Source organism: Capra hircus, chromosome 6 (assembly GCF_001704415.2).
Source record: "Capra hircus breed San Clemente chromosome 6, ASM170441v1, whole genome shotgun sequence".
In the NCBI taxonomy this organism is placed as follows: domain Eukaryota; kingdom Metazoa; phylum Chordata; class Mammalia; order Artiodactyla; family Bovidae; genus Capra; species Capra hircus.
In genome coordinates this window covers 22,060,825-22,088,149 of record NC_030813.1, presented here as the reverse complement: position 1 = coordinate 22,088,149, position 27,325 = coordinate 22,060,825, and the positions used below count along the sequence as shown (strand labels likewise).

Below are 27,325 nucleotides of genomic sequence, written 5' to 3'. Positions count from 1 at the left end.
ATCACTCATTTATCAATGATGTGAATGATTAATAATATATTAAGTCCTAATTTCTAGCACTTGCTGATTTCTGTCGTACAGATATTTCCTCCATGGCTGATGTTAAGCTACCAACACAGTGTCAAAGAATGTGGATTTAAGAAGACAGTGAGAGGCATACCATTATATATTATTTCCATAATCTCAAGCATAGATAAGAGGGATATTTAGTAAAATAATTAGGAAATGATCTGTTTTGAGTATTTATTGCTCTTCTTTTTATTGTAAGCTATTTCATTTAAATTACATATAATTTAATTTTTAAAAATTGCTCTTTAGGGAATTCCCTGGCAATCCAGTAGTTAAGGACTCAGTGCTTTCACTTCTGGGGTCTGGGTTCAATCTCTGGTTGGAAAATTAAGATCCTACAAATGGCATGGCCAAAAGATACACAAATAAATCAATAAAAATCTGTTTTAAAATCTACTTAACAGCGTGCTCACTGATCTTAAAATGTAACAACTGGCTTTTGTTTTGGCTCTACTACAGCAAATACAAAAATATTTTATATTTATCTCCCAAAGCTTTCCAAGCTACTGTATTTAAAATATGATTTACTCTGAAGAAAATAGGAAGTGTTTAGCACTTACCCAGAAGAGGAGGCAGTGGAGGTAATGTAGGTAACTTAATGAGTCCGAAAAGTTTACCTCCAGTGATGGCACAATAGAGTAGCATTATAATTCCAAACAAGTTTCCTCCAGGAAGACATTCACTGCCGGTAATTGACCAAACCACAGCCCACAGAAGAACCACCATGGTAGCTGAAATAAACCAGGAAAACTAGTTTCTACCAATGAGTTGTCATCTGCAGGTTTTAATATAATCCAATCATAAGAAAATGAATACATAATACAAATATTTATAATCACATGTAAGTTTTAAAGAACATCAGTAAAATAAACAATTGGGCAATTATCAACTGTCTTAAAAAATAGGATATTACCAGTGACTCTGAATCTACCTATGCACCCCTCTTAATCCTATCATCTACTTCCTTACAGACTGTCAGAAGAAACTACTATTTTGGATTTTTTTACAATTCCCTGATTTTTTCTTGTAATTTTACCATCAATATTCACTAGTAAATAAAAAAAGAGAAAGAGTCGCTATCTTTATCCTCTTCACGGAACATGAGAACACCCGAACAATCATATTCCAGTATTTTAGCATTCAAGTTCTGTTTTGAATTAAACTTTATCATTTAATTACTGCTTTTCTATAGTCAATGTCTGTTTAGAATTACCCACATGCTCACCTTTTTTGATCATCATTCATTATGGCATCTCAAACCTTTCATCTGGACAATTATTTTGCTGCCTAAAGTATTTTCTTTTGGAGAGGCATGTCTATTAGAATGTGAGATATGTTTCCCTGTTTGAAAACCCTGTGTTCTACAAAATTAAACTTTGAAATCAGAAAGGCTCACAGGAAAAAGAATAGGGCAGACCACTCACAATTCAAAACTTGTGACCAAAGCACTAACAAAAACAACAATCCTAATAAAAGTACCAGCACAGTTATATCTCCACTAATATTTGTATCTCCCATAGTCAACCTCTTTGTTGCAGACTCAGACCCTGGAACCAGGGAATTTCTGGGCTGTTCAGAGGTTAGGCCTTGGCACTTTCACTGCCATGTGCTGGGTTTGATCCCTAGTTGGTGAACTAAAATTCCACAAGCTGTGTGGCTTGGCCAAAAAAACAAACAACCCAACAACCGCAACCCTGGAGTCACATTTAGTATTTCAAGATGTAGAATCTTGATAGCATTTGCTCTAGATAGAGAGCAGTTTCACCAAAATCTGACCCAGACTGTAGTCTTTTCCATTAATCAAATGGTTTGTTGTTGTTAAATTTTTTTTTAATCGGGGTAAGTGTTGGCAAATTCTTCATCTACACGTGGTCTCATTATATACTTTAACATCATGGCAAGTTTAAGTGTTTGAGTCCCTAAGAGAACAGCTAACTGCCTGAAAAGAAGGAACTTGCACAGGATGTTCAGCTTTTAAAAATGTTTTATCTTTAAAGTTAGTAAAGCTTTATAATTGTAATACCTGATCTTTCACTTTGTACTTAATCTGCTATTGCTCGATCATGTTAAATATTAATATGCCAGGAAAAAATATATACAAAAATGCAAACTCCATATTACAGCAACACAATTACCTATTTGCCATTGCATATAAACTAATTCAGAGATAAAATTGCCAACATCCATTGGATCACTGAGAAAGCAACAGAGTTCCAGAAAAAATCTATTTCCGCTTTATTGACTACACCAAAGCAATTTTGTTGTGTGGATCACAACAAACTCTGGAAAATTCTTAAAGAGATGGGAATACCAGACCACCTGATCTGCCTCCTGAGAAATGTGTATGCAGGTCAAGAAGCAACAGTTAGAACTGGACATGGAACAAGAGACTGGTTCCAAATCCGGAAGGGAGTACGTCAAGGCTGTATACTGTCACCCTGATTATTTAACTTATATGCAGAGTACATCATGAGAAAAGCTGGACTGGATGAAGCACAAGCTGGAATCAAGATTGCCAGGAGAAATATCAACAACCTCAGATATGCAAATGATACCACCCTTATGTCAGAAAGTGAAGAAGAACTAAAGAGCCTCTTGATGAAAGTGAAAGTGAAAGAGGAGAGTGAAAAAGTTGGCTTAAAACTCAACATTCAGAAAACTAAGATCATGGCATCTGGTCCCATCACTTCTGGCAAATAGAGGGGGAAACAATTGGAACAGTGACAGACTTAATTTTGGGGGGCTCCAAAATCACTACAGATGGTGACTGCAGTCATGAAATTAAAAGACGCTTACTCCTTGGAAGAAAACTTATGACCAATCTAGATAGCATATTAAAAAGCAGAGACATTATCAACAAAGGTCTGTCTAGTCAAAGCTATGGTTTTTCCAGTAGTGATGTGAGTGTTGGACTATAAAGAAAGCCGAGTGCCAAAGAATTGGTGCTTTTGAACTGTGGTGTTGGAGAAGACTCTTGAGAGTCCCTTGGACAGCAAGGAGATCCAGCCAGTCCATCCTAAAGGAAATTGGTCCTGAATATTCATTGGAAGGACTGATGTTGAAGCTGAAACTCCAATACTTTGGCCACCTGATGCAAAGAACTGACTGATTAGAAAAGAGCCTGATGCTGGGAAAGATTGAAGGTGGGAGGAGAAGGGGACAATGAGGATAAGATGGTTGGAAGGCATCACCGACTCAATGGACATGAGTTTGAGTAAGCTCCCAGAGTTGGTGATGGACAGGAAAGCCTGGAATGCTGCAGTCCATGGGGTCACAAAGAGTCAGACTTGATTGACCAACTGAACTGATAAACTAATTCATGTAGAAGAGCATACTCTATTTCTTATGAAGATGTGTTGGTAGCAAACTTTTGGTTTTATTTATCTGGAATTATCTTTATTCTCATTCTTAAAAGATAGCTTTTCCAGTTATACAATTCTAAGTCGAGAGTCACTTTCAGTTCCTTCAAAATATTATTCTTTGGTTTTCTGTCTTTCATTATTGTTTTTAAGTCTAATTTTATCTGTTTTAGGGAATTGTTTTTCTTTGGTTGTTTTTAAGATCTTTCTTTTCCTTTGATTTTCTGCAATTTCAGTATACATTAAGGAATGGCTTCCATTTGGTTTGCTTAGGATTTATCTTTTTTACCAATTCTCGAAAATTCTGTATTTCTTCAAATATTTTATCTCTCTCATTCTTCCTAGTCTCTGTTTCTGGAACTATGACTAAATGTTTATACCCTCTTCACGTTACTAACCCTAGTTTCACATTTCCCATCTTTGTGTTTTGCACTGTACAGATCTATTTTCTAGTTAACCAATTTTCTTTTCACTTACTCTGCTGTCTAATCCATTTACTGTTTTAAATTTTAATTACTATACTTTATTTTCATTTCTAGAATTTTAATTTGGTTCTTATTAAAATCTGTTCATTTTTACAGTTATTTGTTTTGTACTCATATTTGTTATTTCTTCTTTAACTTCTTTGTAGATATCAGAAATATTTTATATTCTATTTTCTGATAATGAAAACAGTTTGAAATGTTTCCTTGTGCATTTGTTTGTGATTTTTTGGTTGTTGTTGTTTGTTTGTTTGTTTTCTCGAAGCAATGAACTCTTCCTTGGAACTTAATCTTTGGGAATTTTTGGAGCCTTAGGTTAAATGAGTTTTCCCAGACAGGATCTGTATTTGTTTCAACCATTAGACACTACAATCTGGGACCACTTTTAGATATATTTTCAGCTGGAGGTTCTTTGCTGTGAATTTAGAGCACAAATCAGAATGAAGTTACCCATTTTTAGGGGAGATTCTCCCCTCCCCCAGCCAGCACTACAGTTTAGACAGACAGGTTTAGTGACTGGGCCTCTTTGCAGGGCAGGTTTACCGCAAATACACCATCACACTGGGTTCCAGTTTTGGGTGAGGGAAAATGACTTCTATGATACTCCTCCCAACCTGGGCAGACTCTAGCAAAGCCTCCTATATCCTCACAGTTCTCAAAATGAATCTCAAGTTCACTGGTGTTTTCCAAAAGCCTCTGGAGTGAAGGCCAGTTGAGTGTTCATCTCTCCCAATTATATTTCGGTTTTGGTGTCTGATGACTTCCTGTTTTCTTGTCAGATAAAAGGTATATTTAAAAAGACTTAAAATATTGTTTTTAGATGTTTTCATTGTATAAATGAGAGGATCATTCCTTAAGCCTTATCTACACACTGCTAGAGATCAAGTCCAATGTCCCCTTTTTTAAACTCCTACAGAATTGTTCCAGGTTTTCTAGGTTTATGATGCTATTATAAGATAACAAATAGGCCTTTAGAATTTCCCAACCAGCTATAGGGACTGAAATTTCTAACAGTTTTGGAAGTATAATGGGAAAGTAGAAATTGCCAGCTACTAAATTTTATTTTATCATAGGAAAAACCCAGTTTTATACTAAATTCAGAAAGGCAGAATTAAGAATTTTTTACTTCAATACTACTTTTTTAAGAAAAAAACCTACAATTTTCCTTTTCCTTTCTCATATTCATAATGAAGTTCTAAAACATAGTAAATGTATATTCATAAAGTTTCTCTGAATCATGTTTCATTCAGTTAATAATTTACTATCCATAATTTTGAAAAATAATATTTTCCCAGGTAAGAGTTACTCCTTTAAGAAGAATACTTTGTGTACAGGGGGACAAAAGCAGTCTTGTGAGCCATGGAAGCAGAAGCATAGGAACACAAGTGAAAGTTGTTTATATAACATGAATCCCCATTTCTCAGGCAGCTTTATAGACAATGATTACAGAATTAAAAAAAATCAGTCTCCAGGGGAATTCCCGGGAGATCCAGTGGTAAGGACTTGGTGCTTTCACTGCTGTGGCCCAGGTTCAATCCCTGGTCCGGGAACTAAGATCCCTGCAAGCCATGCAGGTTGGCTTGCAGAAAAAACAAAGCAACCACAAAAACAAACAACAACAATCCCCTCCAAACCCCTCATCTTAAAAAAACAAAATCAGTCTCCCAATCACGTCACTCATGTATGCCCCACCCTTAGTGCAATCCATGTTTTTTGTACTGTAACTTTATCTTTGGGACTTGTTGGAGACTTAAATGTTTTAACTAGAAGTGTGCCATTACTTGAACAGAGAAAGTTAAAAAAAAATTACAGAAAGGACAGAAAGATTATTACATTATCTATTGCTTTCTCAACTAGAGTATATTTTGGAACCTAGTTTTCTTTACAAGTTCTAGATAAACTTTGAGGTTTGTTTCCTTAAGGTAGTTTAAAAACTTACCTAATTTCATTGAAAACATACTGGAGCCTGAAGTATCATATAACATATTATGCTTGGCTTCCACTATCATAGTTGACAATGATAAAAATGTTTTTCAGAGCTCATAAATGAAGTATAACTATAAAGAAGTGAGTCTGATTTTTTAGTAAACTTACTTTGAGGTCAATATATTTATTGGGGGAGGCCATATATTTACTCTAATGACACTGTCATTACTCAATGAAGTTTTTGAACCTGTCTTTAAATTTGTGTTTATAGGCAAGTTTCAATTCCCTTCTCCTTTTTCCTACCATATTAGACACTCTCCAATGTACATATAATATACATACACACGCACGCATTCTATTTGAACAAAAACAGCATTACTGAATCTGGACATCCACTTATTTACCAAATTGATACAATAATGTTGAGATGCCTCCACATCATTCCTAAAAGACAAATCGATTCCAGCCCTAACAACATTCAAAATAGTGCTGAGATAATCCCTACCCCCCACATTTTAAGAGCAGCAATAAGTTGAATTGGAAACTTAAAAAAATGATAAATTCATTTGAAGTAAAAACTGAGCTGTTTGCTCAAACACTACTGGCATTACTTAACAGTAATAAGAACTAACATTTACGCAGTGCTTTTCTGTTTGTAAGTGATTTCTCAATCATTTTTCTCCTTGGAAGGCTTACATAATCCTGTGAAATTCCTCAGATACAGAAAAGGTAGACGCGTTTGGTCTCTGATCTCACCCTCTTCCTACTAGCTTTAACAGCGCCGTGAGAATGGTGCTCTGGAAAGTCCTGTGTTGAAGGTGGTAGAGCATGTCATCCTGGGACCCTGAAGGACTATGGAGCAGAGTTACCTACAGTTATAAATTGTTCACCTTGTAGTTTTTATGTGAGAGAGAAGTAAATGCCTTTTTTCCCTTTAAGCCATATTATTTTGGAATTGATCATTATAACAACTTCATCTTTTACCCTCTTGTTCTGAATTCATCCTTACCACGTACCTACCATTTGTTATTACTCTAGCCAGTAAACCACGTGGAGGACAAGCACGTGTTTGTCTTCGTCTTTGCGAATGATTTGGTTCAGCTGGTGTTTCTTGCATTTTTTCACTGTTATTCAGTAAGTTACTTCCTTCTGTTGGTTCATTTCCATCTACACCTCTGAGGTTCATACCTGTTTCCTGCTGTGTTTAAAGCAATTAAAAAATTCTTACAACTATGTATTTACTGTACCTTTTTATAGTTACTGAGCCATCACATCACAAATCAAATTTCCGTTGCTAGAATCAAGGCTGACACTTTACAGGAGAAACAAACAGCTTCATTACTAGCTAACTGGTGAATGCTTGGAACAAGAACTATGTAAGGAGTACTTACCACTGAGTCAATATTTGCAGCATTATTGAGTCACATAAAATTTCATTATGTTTTTCAATACTGGGTTTAAAAATTAGCCTATTTAAAACACAGCTCAAGGCAATAGCTACTAAATATGTCAGAGTGATTCAAAAAGAGTTAATCATCTGTGGTGAAAACAAATTCACATTCATTCATTTACTTGAATTTTAAGCAATAGAGAAAGTGGTGGAAGAAACCGGCATCATTCTAGAGGTTAGGCTGAGAACATAAAGTATCTCACAGGCTCTCCATGTAGGACCAGCTGCTGACTATCTGGGAAAACTGGTAACCACACCTACCATCAGTTTGGGGATTTAAGAATGGAGAGAATTGTTAACTGAGTGACAGAGAATGAACAGAATACAATTCTGTCAAGGATTTGGAAATATACAGTCCCCACCTTAAGGAAGTCCCCACCTTAAAGGCCTGGCTTCCCTGGTGGCTCAGAGAATAAAGTGTCTGCCTGCAATGCAGGAGACCTGGGTTCGATCCCTGGGTTGGGAAGATCCCTGGAGAAGGAAATGGCAACCCACTCCAGTATTCTTGCCTGGAGAATCCCATGGACAGAGGAGCCTGGTGGGCTATAGTCCACGGGGTCGCAAAGAGTCAGACACGACTGAGCGACTTCACACACACACACACCTTAAGGAAATGGTTGGGATGTTTTACATTTGATCATACCTGTCTTCCTTGATATGACGAGGCTGTGTGATTCACCTCTGTGGATGGTTCTGAATCTTTGTGCGCAGCTCTTTTATCTTGATTCCTCATGATTTATAATGAAGAATAAGATGATATAGGGAAGAGGAAGAAGATCTGTTTTGAAAGAGAAAGAGTATAGGTATAGAATAGCAATTTGAGATTTAAATAAATTATTTAAACAGCAATTTGAGCAATTTAAATGAATATATTTATATTTCCCCTTTATGAATGGCTAACATAGGTTACACTATTCTTAACTTTCAACTGAGTTTTGTTTTTTTGGATTACAATATATTTTCCTAATTCTTACCTTTTTACCTTTCTTGAAAAAGCCCTTGTTCACCATCATATTTTTATATGATTTCTTTTCCCACCCTGCTTTCTGAGTTGTACTTCAAATAATCCTAGTAATATTTCTGTTATATTCTCTTCTCTAATGGGTCATTTTGAAGTAGAAAAGGGGCAGGTAGCTTTCCAATACTGACACGAGGAAATGAGGCACCGAAGAGAAATCTATGGATTCCATCATATTCAGAGAAACTACAATCACTAATTCTTGCTTAGTTCTTATTTCAAAATTAAAGTAAAAAAAAAACAAATCCACAGCACAATGATGGAGCAGCCACAATAAGTGCTAGGACAGTCTCTTGATAGTTACTTGGATAATGCAAATATCCTTTATTCTCTACAGACTTACAATACACCCCACACCCCAAAATCACTTATATGAAGTAACTAAAAAAACTGATAGGGCAGACCTATAATTGGTTTCAGAAACACCCACTTCAATCTCTTCTCCCTTGGCCTCCCCTGCTATCTAGGCTGAAAAGCCAAATATTCCAATTCCTATCTACTTTTGCAGCTAGAGGTGCCCATGAGTCATACTTCCATGTAACGAGATATAAGTGGGAGTCCCTTGGGAGGAGTTTCATTCCCAAACAATACGAAAAGGCCTTTCGAGGATGATACTGTTTACTCTCTGCCCTCTCATATTTCTTTCTCCTTCTCAGAATGTCGATATACTACTTGGAGGGCCAACAGCCATCTTTCAACCATGAGAATAGAAATTCCTATACCCAGGATAGTAGACAAGTAAGGAGGAGCCGGATCCTTGATGACATCATCAGTTGTTGCATCAGTCTTGGACTGCCAAGCTTTGGAGTAATTGTATAAACCACTATCAGTCATGTTTTCTTTTTTCTATTAACAAAACTTATTCCTAATGCAACAAACATGATGAGTATTATAACAGAGGGACAAACTATAAGTTTTGACAGAACCAAAGAGAAAATTATGTGAGAGAAGGGAAATTCTAACTCAATACCCATGAAAGTGTCTAATATGTGGTCGACATTCATGACCAAGGATTAATCAGGACCCCTGCCTCAAGGAGTCATTCTCTGTTTAACAAAATGCAAGATGTTTGCATTTAAAATTTCAAAGAAAATTATATTCTTTCCACCATCACAACCATCACCACCATTTTTCTTCCTCACAAAACACAATGTTGGTCACCCTGGCATCTCAAAAAGCTTCAGTCTGATTTTTCACTATATATTATATAGTGTTTCCCTGCTGGCACAGTGGTAAAGAATCTGCCTGCAACGCAGGAGACGAGGGTTCAATTCCTGGGTCAGGAAGATCCCCTGGAGGAGGAAATGGCAACCCATTCCAGTATTCTTGCCAGGAGAATCCCGAGGACAGAGGAGCCTGGTGGGCTACAGTCCATGGGGTTCCAAAAGGGCAGGACATGACTTAGCATCTAAACAAATACTTAAACTATATATAATAAATTGTATTTATATAATAAATACACATATATAGAAGATACATTATATATGTAGATATAGTTTGAAAAATTTAAATACTTTAAAATTTAGATTCATAATGAGAAAGAATGGCATTTTGACAGTAAAATGTGAGTTCAGAGAACCCTTGTCTTAAAGGCACAGAGGCATAAATGCCAGTGGAACGTAAGGGAAAACTCTTGAAGCATGTGGTGGGAAGCTGTGAATAATGGGGAGATGAGGTTGGAGAGTTAGGACACTGTATCCTGAACCAAGGCACTTGGCCTTCACCTTCTGTTGAGAATGACCCCCTAATATAGTAAGTGATGAGGTCTACTGGCTCTGGATTTGGACAAACCTGGGTCTGAAGTCCAGCTCCCTCATATACCAAATTTCTTAGCCTCTTTGTAAGGACTTCTCTATCCAAGAAATGGAGACAAGAGTACTTCCAACCATGCGCACGGTAGACATTCAACAGTATTGGTTATTATCCACTCACACTCTTCTTTCCTAATTATCATAAATCTCTTAGATTCTTTTTGCTTTTCCTATTAAAGCAGAACAAATTCTCCCCAGTCTTGAAGAATTGACAACATAATCCCATTGACTTTCTTTGATCATGCTTTTAACGTCTTTCTTTCAGGCCAACTTCTTGATTAGGGGGTATAGCACTCACTACTGCCATTTCTTCACCTTTCTCATGAGTAGAATTCCATAACAAGTTCTGAGCAGTAATATAAATGCTATAAAATGTGGGGATACATATCTTTTCCACAGGGGATATTTACCGTTTTGGCCAGCCACACATCTTTCTCCACTGTCTTTGGTAAGAGCACACCAATTTTCTCTTGTGGAATCCGCGCCTCCTCTGTTCCCTCTTTGTACGGTTCATGTGAGGCTGTTATGCTACCCTTCCCAATCCCCATGCTCCCCCAGTGCTCCAGAAACGGGGACAGCCTTGGCCAATGAGGGAACCTCTTCCCTGGTGACCTTGACAGATTCAGGCATGAGCATGTGACCCATACCTGGCAAATGAGAGTCAGATTTAGGGTATTTACTGAAGCCATTAAGAAAGAGCTTTCTTTCTGTTGGGGTTACTAAGCCCAGACTTGCTGATGACAATCCTTGGTACAAGAAAAGCCTTCTAAAGTATGAAGTAACTAGCCACAAGGCAAAGCAGGGTCTTATTATGGAAAGTCAAAAAGAGAAAGCTCTAAATTAACAATCACACTGTTGATGCATCTGGGAGCAGCTGCTTTTCAGTTAGGTAAGCTAATAAATTTCTTACCAGCTGGGTTTCTGAAACTGGCCACCAGTTAAGTTCTCAGCAAAAATTTTCATACCTGAATTGGCCTTGAAGGAGCCCCTGTATACTAACAGATGTTTAGAAAGATGATTTTACATTTTCATGAAATGAAAAGAAAAAAAATGTATGTGGAAATATTTTGTTTTAAAAGGCATTAAAATATACTGTACAGCTTAGGGGTTTTCTTTAAAGATAATGTTAAAAGAAATAAAAATTTATCATTTAATAAAATAGGTATCCGTTACTCAGGAAATTAAGTGAAATGTTTTCTTTTTTAATGATACTAATTAAATGAAATATTTAAAGGTCCTTAATTTCTTTTCAATATTTATTTATTTACTTGGCTGCTCTGGGTCTTAGCTATGGCACTTGGGATTTTTGATCTTTAGCTGCAGGCATGCAAACTCTTGGTTGTGGCACATGGGATCTAGCTCCCAGACCAGGGGTGGAACCCAGGCCCTCTGCATTGGGAGCGCGGAGCCTTGGCCACCGGATCACCGGGGAAGTCCCCCTAACTGTTTTTTTTTTTAAATTGTGTTCATGGAAGTCTTTTAAAGTCTTTGAGCCCAGTGAAGTTTCAAGAGAGCTATTTAGAATTCATCTGAGATGCTGGGTGTCTGAATTGGAAAAATCTTAAAGTGAGGAAATATGGAGAAACAAGATGGCTTCTCAAGGCTTCCCAAATGGCTCAATGGTAAAGAATCCACCTGCCAATAACAGGAGCCTCAAGAGACATGGGTTTGATCCCTGGGTTGGGAAGATTCCCTGGAGGAGGAAATGGCAAATTAATCCAGTATTCTTGCCTGGAAAATCCCGTGGACAGAGGAGCCTGGCAGGCTACAGTCCATGGGGTCACAAAGAGTCGGACATGACTGAAGTGACTAAGTGTGCACATATGCAGATGGCTTCTAAGTAACTCAAAGTCATTCACAGTTTGATGGAATCAGAAAAGTTGGAAAGGCCTTTGGAAATTATCTTGTCCGATCTCTTTCATATTTAAATAAGAAAATTAAAGCCTAGAGAAGCTAAATAATTTTCGTTAATGAATACAGCTAGTATCTACCAAGCTCCATAGAAAAGCAATAAAAATTTGTGAAATGCGATAGTTCTTTAATCTATATCTCTGACTTTATGTCATTTCTAGCAAATCACTGCATTATTCTACTCATATATACCCATAGTTTATTATAACTTTGAAAACACATTTTACAAGTAAATAAAATTATTTCAACGTTCTATCATATTATGTTCAGCTTTACTTTTTTCCAATGTTATAAATGTTACAAACAAATTTTTTTACTAATCCCTTTAAATTGCACACCATTGGTAACAAAATAAATAATATAAGAACTTTTATTTTATTCTCTTGACAAATATTGTTTATATATTCTGAATGATCAGTTAACAGGCAGGTGAAAACTTGCCCTTAAATATGCCTTAAGATTTTAAGAATTAAGGAACTTCAATTTAAAAAATCCAGTTCAAATGAGATGCTTTGAGAGATTTTTGTATATCACAGAATCACACTGAGAACTAGAAAGGCAAGGTACAGTTTAGATAAATACTAAAAGGTCCCCACACAGAAAAACATGTTTTTTTCCTGTTTCTCAATCAGGATTTTGCTTTATTCAGAGTGATACACAATTTGTAAACCGTACTAGAAAAACATACATTTTTCATCAAATGGTAAAATTTTATAAATTTCATAAATTCAGTAAAAAATGTTAATCAATTTTTTCTGTCTCAAATACAGATTTCAGTAGAAGAATGAGACATGCCCTAAGCCGAAGGTCATGAATATTAGGAGCACTGCGACTGCCCACTTATTTGTAGGTTAGTAGGTCAAAGTATTTTCTAAAAACACGTGCAAAGGATATTGGCTACTCATGTCTCTCTTTAGAAAGTGAAAGTGTTAGTTGCTTGGTCGTGGCCAGTTCTTTGTGATCCCATGCACTGTAGCTCGTCAGGCTCCTGGGTCCATGGGATTCTACAGGCAAGAATACTGGTGGAGTATCTAGCCCCTTCTCCAGGGGATCGTCCCAACTTCAAACTCCAGGCCTCCTACCCTGCAGGCAGATTCGTTACAGTCTGAGCCATCAGGGAAGCCCTCTCTTTAGCATTCCCAGGATACAGAATTTCCTCCAGGACTGATGCACGTACTCAGAAACTATGTTAGTTTACTTTGAGCTTTATTTTCCAGTTTTAGACACATATGCCACCAAAATTAGAGAAGTGTGAATTTCAAAGGAATAACATCTTTAGTCGTTCCTCCAAACTTGAGAGGAAACTGAAGATTAAGAATAGTAGATCAAGAATATGAACAGTACTGTCTGTGAACAGGAGTTGCCTTTGGGGAAGGAAATAGAATTGGAATTTTATTTGTATTCTGCTTCTTTATTGTTAGTATTTTTACAATAAGATTTTAAAATGTAATTTAAAACACATTTAAAAAGAATTTGTGCAATTCTTAGAGCTTTAGAGAAAAGAAAATGGTACAACTTCCCTTGGTAATAGTATGTTTCATAGACAGAATCTGGTAATTTGATTTTAGATAACTTAATCCCACCTGCCACAATATAAGGTAATTTTTTTTGTTTCTGCAGTTTTCAAAGAAGATGAGGAAACTGCCTAGAATCTTCTACAGCAGTTTTCAAATATTTTTAAGCTCAGAGATCCTTTATCAAATGAAACCTTATCCTGAAGTCCAATAAATGGGATAGATAAAAGTGGAGTTGAGGAGCTCTGTCCTCTCACCCTTGTTCTTCCTGGCAAGTGAAGCACACTTTGAAAACCACTCTGTAAATACACTTTCATAAACACAAAGAGGTTTCTTAAACTGGTCTTTTTTTCAGGTTATTGTGTTAATATAAATGTTTAGAAGTACTTTGGATAATATTTCAGAAAAAATAAAAGAGCTTTCAATTTGCAAATGTCCACACGTTCATGCTCAAATAGAATACACTTACTGCTATCAACTGAATTACTGCTGAAAAATCATTACATGGATAAAGACTGGCTGTTCTTGTTATTTTCCGTCTGCAGTATGGACAGGCCGACACTGTGCTGAGAGTCTACATATACAGCTGGAGTACTCTATATGTTGTATTCATGCATTTGAAAAAGTATTTCTATTCACTAAGTACTCTATAATGATTATCATAAAAATCTACCTTTGGCGTTCCCCCCATGTATGTGTTAAAAGTATAGAGTCTCCATGTCATACAGTATTTCCACGTAGAACATATCGAAACTTTCTAATTTCTGGACTCTGCTAACCAACTCTGATCTGATGTTCATTTCTCATCAGTAAGAAGCTCAGATCAAGTGAAAAGAAGGGCTTAAAATGTCGTTGCCAATTACTGAAAAGACTGAGAATATCTCCTTGAATGAGAACTCCCTTATTATGGCAAAAACCAATACAATATTGTAAAGTAATTAGCCTCCAATTAAAATAAATAAATTTATATTTTAAAAAATTAAAAAATAATAAAAAAAGAGACTGATACAAAGGAAAAAAAAAGAAAGTATTAAGTGTGCCAACCACATGAGACCAATTTATCAAAGGAAAACAACTACTATTCTGTTCGGTTAACTGATAGGGTGACTTGAAATCATGAAATAATGTTATTACTTCTCATAAGGAATAAAGGGAAATTATCCCTGGGGAAGAAGGAATCTGATATCTGCTGCTCTTTTCAAAAAATTCTTCCACCCAAGGGCAAATATATTTAATTGAAAGTTTAAAATATTACTTTTAGGCTTACTAAAATAAAAATCTCCAGACACTAATCTCCCCAAGTGTGGCAACATGACTTATCACTTACCTAAGAGCCACTGCTCCGGTATGCCTGTGGATCCCTCCCCCACCCCTAAGAATAAATTATGACTGGTCTAAATCAGCCTGTTACATCAGGCCTCTTTGCCAGCTGTTGGTTTAGGACAGAGTATGATTCATTTCTTACCAATGAAAGTTGTGGGCAAGGCTGATTGGGGACTATTGGATAAGAGTTTCTTTCCTGATATAAAGGCAGAGAGGCCAGAGGAGAATGCCTTTCACCTTTTGTCGTGTGTGTGTGTGTGTGTGTGTGTGTGTGTGTGTTAGCGGGGAGGATGAAGCTGTGGATGGGGGACTGTGTTTCTTGGAATTTTAGCAGCCATGATTTACCCATGAAGAAAAAGTCAACATTAGTTCAGCAGTGGCCACAGGGCTGGAAAAGGTCAGTTTTCATTCCAATCCCAAAGAAAAGCAATCCCAAAGAATGTTCAAACCACCACACAATTGCACTCATCTCACACGCTAGCGAAGTGATGCTCAAAATTCTCCAAGCTAGGCTTGAACAGTACGTGAACTGAGAACTTCCAGATGTTCGAGTTGGATATAGAAAAGGTAGAGGAACCAGAGATCAAATTGCCAACATCTACTGGATCACAGAAAAAGCAAGAGAATTCCGGAAAACATCTACTTCTGCTTCATTGACTTTGCTAAAGCCTTTGACTGTGTGGATCACAACAAACTGTGGAACATTCTGAAAGAGATGGGAATACCAGACCACCTGACCTGCCTCCTGAGAAATCTGTATGCAGGTCAAAAAGCAACAATTAACCAGACATGTAACAATGGACTGGTTCCAAACGGGGAAAGGAGTACATCAAGGCTAAACATCGTCACCCTGCTTATTTAACTTATATGCAGAGTATGTCATGAGAAATGCTGGACTGGATGAAGCACAAGCTGGAATCAAGATTGCCGGGAGAAATATCAATAACCTCAGATATGCAGAAGACACCACCCTTATGGCAGAAAGTGAAGAAGAACTAAAGAGCCTTTTGATGAAACTGAAAGAGGAGAGTGAAAAAGGTGGCTTAAAGCTCAACATTCAGAAAACTAAGATCATGGAATCCAGTCCCATCACTTCATGGCAAATAGATGGGGAAACAATGGAAACAGTGACAGACTTAATTTTGGGGAGGGGGCTCCAAAATCACTGCAGATGGTGACTGCAGCCATGAAAATAAAAGACTCTTGCTCCTTGGAAGAAAACCTACAACAAAGCTAGACAGCATATTAAAAAGCAGAGACATTACTTTACCAACAAAGGTATAGACAAAGCTATGGTTTTTCCCATAGTCATGTGTTGATGTGAGAGTTGGACCACAAAGAAAGCTGAATGTCAAAGAACTGATGCTTTTGAACTGTGGTGTCAGAGAAGACTCTTGAGAGTCTCTTGGACAGCAAGGATATCCAACCAGTCCATCCTAAAGGAAATCAGTCCTGAATATTCATTGGAAGGACTGATGTTGAAGCTGAAGCTCCAACACTTCGGCCACCTGATGCGAAGAACTGACTTATTGGAAAAGACCCTGATGCTGGGAAAGACTGAAGGAGGGAGGAGAAGGGGATGACAGAGGATGAGATGGTTGGCTGGCATCACCCACTCGAAGGACATGAATTTGAGCAAACTCCGAGACTTGGTGATGGACAGGGAAGTCTGGTGTGCTGCAGTCCATGGGGTTGCAAAGAGTTGGACATGACTGAGCAACTGAACTGAACTGACTGAGCTCATGGAAAGAAACCTGGACCCTGATATCAATATGCTACAAACCCTGGATCCACTTACCTTCATATATCTCATCATATGAGAAAAGAAGCTGGTATTTTTGAAGACAGCTTTGGCTGAATATCCTGATACTTAGCCCAAAGCATCCTAACCAATACAACAGGTGACTGTTGCAGAGCCAGCTTTGAGAAGCTCAGGAAAGGAGCAACGACGGGGAACCTTTGGCCTATATGTGTCTCCCTACCTTCTTGATTTTCATAGAGGACAAACACTGCCTTTGTATCATTGAAACTTCTCAAAAAATATCTAGAAAACAACATTTCAATAGCTAAAGATCAGAGCCAAGTTTTTTAGTACCATTTTTTTTGTCATTAGAGATTATATAGCTTGTCATTTTATATATTTTTTCCTGTCCTATCCCTGAAGTTTAGTTGTAATATTTGAATACTGAAATTTTAAAAAGTTAGGTTTACAAACATTTGATTGTTTTCTAAACTTCTCTCATAAAGTAAATAAAACAAGAGCAACAAAAACACCACTACCATCGTGTCTAAGGTTTCATATTTTACTTTCTCTACTCGGTAAAGTTCTACTAGTCATTCTCATAACTCAAATGTCATCTTCCTGATCAGTGTTTCCTTACTTCATATAAACTAACTCTGTCCCTTTTTTCCCTGAGGACTCATTCATTCATTCAACAAACATTTATTAAGCTCTTATTGTGTTCTAGCCCTTGTTTGGGGGATTTGAAATGTAAATTGTTCCTATACTCAAAGGTTGCTACCTAGTCAGAGAATGACAATTCATTTCCTAGGCAACCATAATGGAGTGTGGTAAGTTTTGATTTTAGGCACATGGGTTAAGCAACCCCATCTTTTGACAATGAATGAAGTTCATCAGACTTTCACTGGGTCTCTATGGTGTGTAAAAGCATAGAGATATAAAGATGACTTAGATGCAGTCTCTTCTTCTTAAGAAAGGGACAAAGATTGCTATGTGCTCACCAAACCTGTTTCCTCTGCTGCCTGGGCACACAGATGGCTGACGTTTCCCAGCCTCCCTTGCAGGTCAGTTTGGCAAGTCCCCGAGTCTGGCAAGGGGATATGGGCGTTAATGATGTATTATACTTCCATTGCTGTAAGAAATTTCCCATGTAAAATCCTCCACATGTTCTCTCTTTTCCTGTCCATTTTCTAGAAACTAAGGACTCCAAGGCCATAGGGGATTGCAAAGTCATAATATAAAAAGAGTTAGGGTTCCTGAATCACTGAGTAGAAGTCCACCAGCTCAACACCTGGTTCGATTTTATATGAGTAAGAATTAAGTTTCTACTGTGTTAAGTTACTGAGGTTTTGGAGATTATCTGTTACAGCAGTGAGTGCCACCTTAAGGTCATTTAATTATAATGTAAGAAGTGCAGGCATAGAGTTAAACAGGGGAGAGGAGATACTGCCCTGCTTGGCTCATACCTGAATCAAGCCTTGAAAAGTGACTTAATCTTGTAAAGAAAATAAAGACCATCATAGGCAGAGGAAACACATGATTAAAGGATAAGGGGTGAAAAGAAAATTACATATAGGGAAGTTTGTGCACACCAATGCCAACGAGAGCATAATGAGCATAATATGCAAAATATGGAGAGGTTAGAGGAAAATGGACATGAAAACCCTGAGTGTGAATCCTTGTGTGAATTAGTGAATCCTCCTAATTGGGCTATTTGGGGCAAGTTACTCAGTCAATCTGGATCATTTTCTTCATCTGCAAAATGATGACAATGCCTATGTCGCAGGAAATCTTAAACCAGTACTAAGTACATCATGGAGTCCCCCCAAATTCCCCCAGTAATTTATCTTTCTTTTATAAGATTTTCCTTGAGAAAGCAGCACACACGTGCTGTGCTGAAGAGCACAGATAAGAGACACTAGTAAACTCACACCTTTCATTCCTCCTTGTGAACTACAGAAACATAAATATTAGATTCCTAAAAGAACCGCAAAGAGCTTTCATTTGTATTGGCCAGGTATACTTAATAGCTTTATGTACGCATGCATGCTAAGTTGTTTCAGTCATGTCTGACTCTTTGTGATCCTATGGACTGTAGCCTGCCAGGCTCCTCTGTCCATGGGATTTTCTAGGCAAGAACACTGGAGTGGGTTGTCATGCCTTCCTCCAGGGGATCTTCTAGATCCAGGGATTGAACCATAGTCTCTTACTTCTCCTGCATTGGCAGGTGGGTTCTTTACCACTAGCGCCACCAGGGAAACCCTAACAGCTCTCTATAAGGTTGTTAAAAACTCTTCAGAACTTAATCACAATTGCACTCTCCTTAGCACACATCACCCATGACTACAAAGAATGCTCCCTCATTACACAAGTGCATATACAGGTAGCTCCATCTCCCTGCACACCATGCTCCTATGCTTTATGTGACAAAAGATGTAAATTCTTTTCCCCCAGAGGAAAAATCTATCATTAGGGTTTGTGTGCCAACCAAGAACCTGTTCAGTTCAGTTCAGTTCAGTCGCTCAGTCGTGTCCCACTCTTTGAGACCCCATGAATCGCAGCACGCCAGGCCTCCCTGTCCATCACCAACTCCTGGAGTTCACTCAGACTCACGTCCATCGAGTCAGTGATGCCATCCAGCCATCTCATCCTCGGTCGTCCCCTTCTCCTCCTGCCCTCAATCCCTCCCAGCATCAGAATCTTTTCCAATGAGTCAGCTCTTCTCATGAGGTGGCCAAAGTACAGGAGTTTCAGCTTCAGCATCATTTCCTCCAAAGAAATCCCAGGGCTGATTTCCTTCAGAATGGACTGGTTGGATCTCCTTGCAGTTCAAGGGACTCTCAAGAGTCTTCTCCAACAGCACAGTTCAACAGCATCAATTCTTTGGCACTCAGCTTTCTTCACAGTCCAACTCTCACATCCATACATGACCACAGGAAAAACCATAGCCTTGACTAGACGGGCCTTTGTTGGCAAAGCAATGTCTCTGCTTTTGAATATGCTATCTAGGTTGGTCATAACTTTCCTTCCAAGGAGTAAGCATCTTTTAACTTCATGGCCGCAATCACCATCTGCAGTGATTTTAGAGCCTCCCCAAATAAAGTCTGACACTGTTTCCCCATCTATTTGCCACGAAGTGATGGGTCTAGATGCCATGATCTTCGTTTTCTGAATGTTGAGCTTTAAGCCAACTTTTTCACTCTCCTCTTTCACTTTCATCAAGAGGCTTTTTAGTTCCTCTTCACGTTCTGCCATAAGGGTGGTGTCATCTGCATATCTGAGGTTATTGATACTTCTCCCGGCAATCTTGCTTCCAGCTTGTGCTTCTTCCAGTCCAGCGTTTCTCATGATGTACTCTGCATATAGGTTAAATAAGCAGGGTGACAGTATACAGCCTTGACGGACTCCTTTTCCCATTTGGAACCGGTTTGTTGTTCCATGTGCAGTTGTCCACGTGTAGAGCCTTCTCTTGTGTTGTTGGAAGAGGGTGTTTGCTATGACCCAAGAATCAGTGGTCTCCCAATTATCAACAGGACTAGAGGGGACTTCCCTCGTGGTCGGGTGGCTAAGACTCCACAGGCTCCCATTGTAGGAGGCCTAGGTTTGATACCTGGTCAGGGAACTACATCCCACATGCAGCAATTAGGAGTTAGCATACCACAACTAAAGATCCAGCATGTCTCAACTAAGACCCGGCACAGTCTAACAAATAAATGTAAAATAAAATAATTTTCGTATAAACAAACAAACATAAAAACAGAACTAATGAACCAGATAGTGAGCAATCTCTTGTTATATAACGTACTCTGAGAACGTTTTAAATGAAGAAATGTTTTACCTTATACTTGTCAAATAAGAGACTTCAGAGATAGTCTGTTCTATGGGTAACAAACTCAAGTTCCTTCAGGGGCCAACTCGAATGTGGGGTTCTGTAGAAACGAGAGAGAACAGGGTCCAACTGAAAGCATTCAAATCACTGTCAGCCCCTGGATCTCATCTCATGGTTTCATTTCCCATCTAAAGAAACTGAAGAGATTAGGTTCAAGTGACTTTTGGAGGCTCCATAGCAAACATATTATGCAGGGTTGAGCGGAAAACAGAAACCATGCCAAGTTATTTTAAGCCAAGAGAGATTTTGTAGAAAGAATTAGGTGACTTGGCGAAAGGCTAGAGATTGTTGAAAGGGCTACGAGTGCAGGGTCTTGGCTGGGCCTCCAGGAGCAACTTCTAGAACACCAGTGGGTGAGGCACTGGGGAATACACTATTTTTGCCACAATCGGGAGAAACCGTGGAGTTCAAGAACATACTGCAGCTCTGACCCTGAGAAGCTGGGATCTGGAAGCTTATCTGGGCAAGGAACTCAGAATCTGTTCTCTGCCTCCCTGCACTGCCTCCTGATAGCTAGAAAGCTAATGATTCAATAGGGCATGCTGAGACTGTTTAAGTCCATTCCCACACCCACATGTCTGGAGACTGGACACCGGCATCTCATGCACCTTCCGTGCCAACAGAAAAGAGCCAAAAAAATATCAGGAGACGGTCTCTGTCTCATCTCTGCCTCTGAGATCTCAGACAAGCCATCCGGAAGTCTAATTCACATCCAGAACTCTAAATGGCCCGGAGTCTGAGAAATGTTTTCAGCTTTCCAGTTTCTCCTGTACAGGAAGGAATGCTAGCAGCAGGTAGGAATGAATGCAAATGCCCAACTTCCATACCCAGCACAGCAGCTTTCTGTGCAGGCCCAGGAATCAGACCTGCACCACTGACTTGTCCCCACTTACCCTATCATACCTTCTATGGAAACCCCCCAAAAGCAAAAATCTAGTAAATAGGGCTGTAATTCTAAAGACCTTATGCTAAAAAAAACGTGAACGGGTCGCTTTATTTACATCATTAGGTACAGGGTAAATCACACTACCTAATTTAATTGTTATATTAAGTATATTGTATATTCTTAATATTGTATATTCTTTTATATTCTGACCCATTGGATTTTGAGCTCCTGAATGGCAGAAACTGTATTTAATTCATATTTGTATCTCCTGTCCCCAGGTCTGCTTGGCCCAGAGAAGATGCACAGGCATTTGCTGAATTGAAATGTTTTACTCTTGACTCACTAATAGAAACAGTAAACCAGAATTTCACGAGCTACAGTATAGCAGCAATAGTATCAGGAGGCGGTCCCGCTACAGAGGCCTGGGGAAAGGGGGTTTTCGTCTTTCAGAGTAAACAGGTAGATCTGACTAAGCAAGGTACCTGCTCTGTCTCTGTGGACTGGTGTTCTGGATTTCTCGATGGGATGCTAAAGTTAGTGGTGTCTTCCCGCTATTAGTCTTTTGGGGCAACAAAGCACACCCGAGTCCAGGGTGAGATTACAAGGATGCCCTAAGAAGCTGATGCCTGATAAGTAAAATACAGCCACAGACTCAGCGTGAGCTCTGAGCAGGGGCTTATTTATATTCCCCAATCAGCAAGATCTGATTAGTGTCAGCACATCACCTAGGTTAGCACCCCCGACAACGTCTGGTGGATCTGAGAACAAAAACAAACAAGAAAAACTTACTCCAATAACAACAACGGTAGACACACACAGCCAACCAGCCAGTCAGCCTCCACGCCGCAGACAATCAGAAGGCGCTGGGCGCTCGCCCTCGGCCGGGCACAAAGCTGCAGCCGCGGCGCCGCTTTAATTTACACTCACTGCCCTCCAGGGGGTACTCACCTCGCGCTCTCCGGCTCCGGCACCCGGCTCAGCCCGGTAGATTAGGAAAGGGGCTCGCAGGTCTGCGGGGGAGCCCGGTGGAGCGGGTTTCCGGGTGGCGCATCGCCCAGGCGGCTCGGGAGGCTGCAGTTATTTCAGATAGCGGGGGTGCGCGGCCCCGCCCACCCACGCCCTCCCTGCCAGCGGCGAGGGCGGTCCCGGGAACCAGGCCGGGCACTGGCTGGGTGGACCCGGCTGGGAGCCCGCTCGGGTTGGGGTGCAGGAGCGGCCCTCCGGGCGTCCTCCGCGGGTTTGGGGCCGCCGGGCGCGGATGCACGGCTTTGCTCTGGGTGCGGAGAACCGCAAGTCCACACCCCGGGACCCAGGAGCGGCGCCGCGCGTTTGGCGGCCTGGCTGGCCCCTGGAGACCGGGCGATCGCCTCTCCCTGGGAAGCCACGGGTTGGCGGCCCAGCGTGCGCCGACCCCGGCGATGACGAGTTCCTGGGCGAGGACGCGCAGGGCTGCCGCTCGCAGAGTCTGGAGTGCGGCCCGCGCAACCTATTGCTGACTTAGCATTCACATCTACATTCTGGATTTTCACTCCACCCTTTTAGTTGTGTTGTTTAGAAGTGTCTTCTCAGGTGGGGCGGGTGGACCTCTGTTCAGATGACCGATTTAAGTGGATGAAAGACTTGTCCTCTCCCTTTTATGGTTTCTTTAACACTTACCCTTCTTGCTGTGTTGTTTTAGATTTTTACGTTCAGCATCCATTTAATTCTGCCTTCTATTTCCGTATCTTCCCTTCCTCCATCTTTTCCTCCCCACTCTCTTTCACCTAATTGTGTATATAGGCGCCTATGCCCCTTTCAGGGTAATTTTTATTTCTTTCAGAAATAAAATTCGTACCCGTTTTTCACTCCTTTAAGCAACGGCCAATTTTAGTCTCCAACAGCCAGAAACCATTCATTCTTCTTTCTTAGGCCCTCACTTGCAGAGAGAAGATGAACCTGGATTCCATCTAATAAACATCTAAAGTGACTATATTCCTAAACGAACTCTTACTCTCTGAAAGCTTGCAAAAGTTTCCTGTGACACCCAGCTTCCTCTTAGGACAGGAATGAAATATATTTTTCCTTTTCTTTCAATCGCATGATCATTGATGTGTCACCCAATCTGATTAGCACAGCTCTGGAGAACACTGAACTTTTGGACTAGTTTTTGCTTTTTTATTGTTTATAATGTTCTATAGTTTACAATTGTGAGTTTCCTTGGTGGCGCAGTGGTAAAGAATCTGTCTGCAATGCAGGAGACACAGGTTCGATCCCTGGGTGGGGGCGATCCCCTGGAGGAGGGAATGGCAACCACTTCAGTGTTCCTGCCCGGGAAATCCCATGGACAGAGGAGCTTGGCAGGCTGCAGTCCTTGGGGTCACAAAGAATCAGACAGGCCTTAACAACTGAGTAGGCATGCATGCTTATAGTTATCTCTGAGAAAACAAATTCTGAGGGAGCATTTGTTAATATTTAGAATCCACTTTGTAGTATTCATCATGTATTTATTTAGAATTCATGTTTTCATAGCTTACATATAATGTATAATGACTCAGAGCATTAAGTATAGTTCATAACATACTTAAAAGCTTCAGTGTTCCATTACTTCACTTGATAATAAGTTATAACATTCTGATTACATCAAAAGAAACCCAAGTTATTTGGCTCAATTCTGTAATTTTACAAAGCAGAAGACTAAAATTGAATGACCTGGGTTCTAGGTAAAAAACCAAGCTATATGTGCTCCAGTAGTGGATACCTGGACCAGACCCCTAAAGCAAATCTTATCATCAGTGGACTCTTCAGGCAGGCTAGTCAAAATATCCTTTGCTGTCAGTCAGGTTTAACTCACCCTCATCAACTGCATGTTCTGCTTCATACATACAATTTTAATCTTTATTTAACCTGTTATTGTCCGTTTCAAAATTTTCCTTGTTAATATTACAGTTATAAGACAAAAGATTAAGAATCACTGCTCGTTTACTGAGATCTGTAGGTGCATCATACATATCATTTGGTCTTCTGAGCTAACAACAAATAAAGCACAAACATAAAACTCTAAGAGAACAAGAAAAAACTTCTCCCTAGTAGTATGTTATGGAATTATTTTCTATGGATTTATATTGAAATGTTTATTTTCTTTAGTTTTATTTGTTTCTTGTTATATAATTCATTTCTATTTATTCATCGAAAAACTATTTCTAAGTTTCATGTTCTCTTATCTGCTATGTCAGAATTTGGTGAGGAAATCTATACTTAATCTAAAAAATATCCTTCAAACTGGAAATACAGTAAGTTAGTTAACTATATGTTTATTATGCCCATGTCAAATATTACTTTTTTTAATAAAGATTTTTTAGTTAGACTAAAAAAAGTACTAAGAAAAGTGATGGCATCCATTAAGTATAAATATCTATGATTATTTTTCTTTTACATAACAGATCAACAATATGTAGTCCTGAACCTAAAACCCTTTAAGTGTTGGTTACTGAAGCCAAACTCCTTTATACCTTTGGTGTTCATTTATAATGGTGTAAAATTTTAAAATGAGTACCCACATAAAGATCAATGCAGAACTGTACAAAAATATCTGAATGTTGGGAAATAGAAATAAAAGAGAAATGAATACCATTTAAAAAAAACACCAACTATTTTTCTTCATATTCACATTTTAATTTTTACATGCTTACAAACTGAGACTTATTCTTAAAAATTTTTTTTTGCAGGGAGTTCATTATCTCACCAATCTACAATGATTTCAGAACAGACTAGAAAGAGATTAATGTATTTCAAGACTCAGATACTTGTGAACAATGACATCATCAAAGGTCTTGTTTTCATTAATTTGCCGTTAATTGGAAAGAGAGGTTGGGTGAGTTTTCTTCGTAAGCAGGTTCACTGTGGTCAGGAAGGGCCCGCCTTCCCAGCAAGGAGACCCTGACTGAAATCACAAACTCCAGCCTCCATCAATGATAACAGGATTACCCGTGACGTAGGCAGACTGCAGTGGTAAACACAGGAGACCGAACAGTTAGCCAGGTTGTGTTTCTTCAGTTTTCCTGACTGAGACAGCTAAACAGTTTATTCTCACAGTACCAGGAAATCTCACTTAACAAAGAGAAGTTAGAAAAATCTGAATTAAATTCCAGATGATTTAAAACTGCTGCGTGTTCTCATGATCTGGGGCTAACTGGACTCTTGCTGGTGTCTGAATGCATGTCACATTCTAAGAGTGTTTGGTATCAGAATCAGAAAATTAAAATTCTGTGATACAGAACCACTCCCTGAATTAGGATAAACCATTGGCTAAAATAGTGCATTTTCATTTTGAAACTCAGAAGTATTCTAAACTAGCTGAGTTTTATGCCACTAATAAACTTTTGAACATCATCAAGTGTGTCAGTCATAAAGTGGTCATGTCAATCACCAAACAGAACTTTGTTTAAAAAGATGCACATTTAGTTAATCAATATACATGGCTAATTCCAGGAACTGAATAGCACTAAATATATTTTTTAAATTTATATGAATAATGATTACTATAATCTGTTAACCAAGAAAACAATTTATACTAGTTTCAGACATCTAAATCTGTACAAAACTAAGGGATTTTAAAAGTTTCTGTTTTTTTTTTTCCCCATAGAATTTTTATTTTTCCAAAGAATTAAAGCTGAAGTGATTCTTGTGGTAGAGATTCAGAAATATTTTAATTTAAACCTTTGGATATTGGATAAATCAAGACTCAAATCTGTGCTCTTAGTTTTGAATACATCTGAAACCTAAAATAATGGAAGAGGTAGGAAGGAAATGACATCATAACAGGAGTACAGAGTGTTGTAAAGTACAATATATGAAAACTAAGCATATAAAGTATTCAGATAAATGAGTGGGTTAGTAGTCACTCTACCAAGAAACAACCCCCAGTTTCTCTAAGTTTTTTTTTAAAAGGCAGGCTGTCTGATCATATATGGACCCTTCAGAATCTTTTTAAAAGGCAAAGGTCCTTTTGTTGTGTATTCCAAGCCAGAGTGTTCCCAAATATTTGCTAACCTAAGCTCTGGCTAAATCAGGGCAATTTAGCTTATCAGCAGTACCCTCAGATCAAATGAGCTTTTCTGAAGACATGGATTCAGAGAAATCAAAAAAGTCAATATACTGGTTCCATTACGATCTGTCCAGCAGTTTTCTCAGCTATGAAAAACTGCTGCAAATAGTTCTGAGAAGTAGTTCCTGCTCTGTCACTAAAACATTTCAACCTCTGCATTTGCCACATTCACCAACTACCGGATGTGTACAAGTTTCATTCAGGAGATGCTGACTGATCAGTAACACACCTCCTTACTCCCACCTACCCCTGCTTTTCTTTTTTTAGTTTCCTGGTTGGTTATTACTCAAAGGCATAAAACACAGGGGATATTTTTGTGCTCTATACCTTATAAGAAATATTTCTAACAAAAAAGTTTCTGTTTTCACAACTGTATGTCATTGGTGGCTCAGATGCTAAAGCATCTGCCTACAATGCAGGAGACCCGGGTTTAATCCCTGGGTTTAGAAGATCCCCTGGAGAAGGGCATGGCTATCCACTCCAGTATTCTTGCCTGGAGAATCTCATGGACAGAGGCTACAGTTCATGGGGTCGGAAAGAGCAAGTAACACACACACACATACACACCCACAAAATACACAGCAGCCAGTAAGGAAGAAACTGGTTACTAAATACATGCAAAGTGGAAAGAGACAGAACTATGAATTTCCATACATGAATATAAACAAGTAAGAATTCATAGGGGAAAAAAGGAGGATGTAGGGGGATTCTTCTAAACAAATCACTGATAAAACTGAAAGCACCAGATGCTAATTCTTTGCCTCCTGGACACAAATCTGATTTACCCTTTCCCCATTTCACCTGAAGCTCTCACAGTTTTGGAGGTTCACTGGTTTGATTTACATTAAATCATTGCTTAATCA

The 27,325-nt window shown here is 38.9% G+C and overlaps 2 protein-coding genes across 9 annotated transcripts in view; both read right to left on the bottom strand.

Moving 5' to 3' along the window:
* SLC9B2 (solute carrier family 9 member B2) overlaps positions 1-22,413 on the bottom strand; it is a 63,629-nt gene extending 41,216 nt beyond the window's left edge. The window contains exons 1-5 of one of the 3 annotated variants that reach the window (XM_005681360.3): positions 22,328-22,413; positions 20,443-20,533; positions 7,930-8,064; positions 6,857-7,034; positions 630-800 (exon numbers count right to left, since the gene is read on the bottom strand). In XM_005681360.3, coding sequence (XP_005681417.2) covers positions 630-800; positions 6,857-7,034; positions 7,930-8,019 — 439 coding nt within the window. In that variant the 5' untranslated portion in view covers positions 8,020-8,064; positions 20,443-20,533; positions 22,328-22,413. The remainder of the gene's footprint in view (positions 1-629; positions 801-6,856; positions 7,035-7,929; positions 8,065-20,442; positions 20,534-22,327) is intronic. The other 2 variants (XM_013964489.2, XM_013964488.2) reach the window with 2 other exon arrangements.
* BDH2 (3-hydroxybutyrate dehydrogenase, type 2) overlaps positions 25,007-27,325 on the bottom strand; it is a 28,626-nt gene continuing 26,307 nt past the window's right edge. For all 6 annotated transcript variants that reach the window (XM_005681356.3, XM_005681357.3, XM_018049253.1 and 3 more), the window contains one exon: positions 25,007-25,358. In XM_005681356.3, coding sequence (XP_005681413.1) covers positions 25,305-25,358 — 54 coding nt within the window. In that variant the 3' untranslated portion in view covers positions 25,007-25,304. The remainder of the gene's footprint in view (positions 25,359-27,325) is intronic.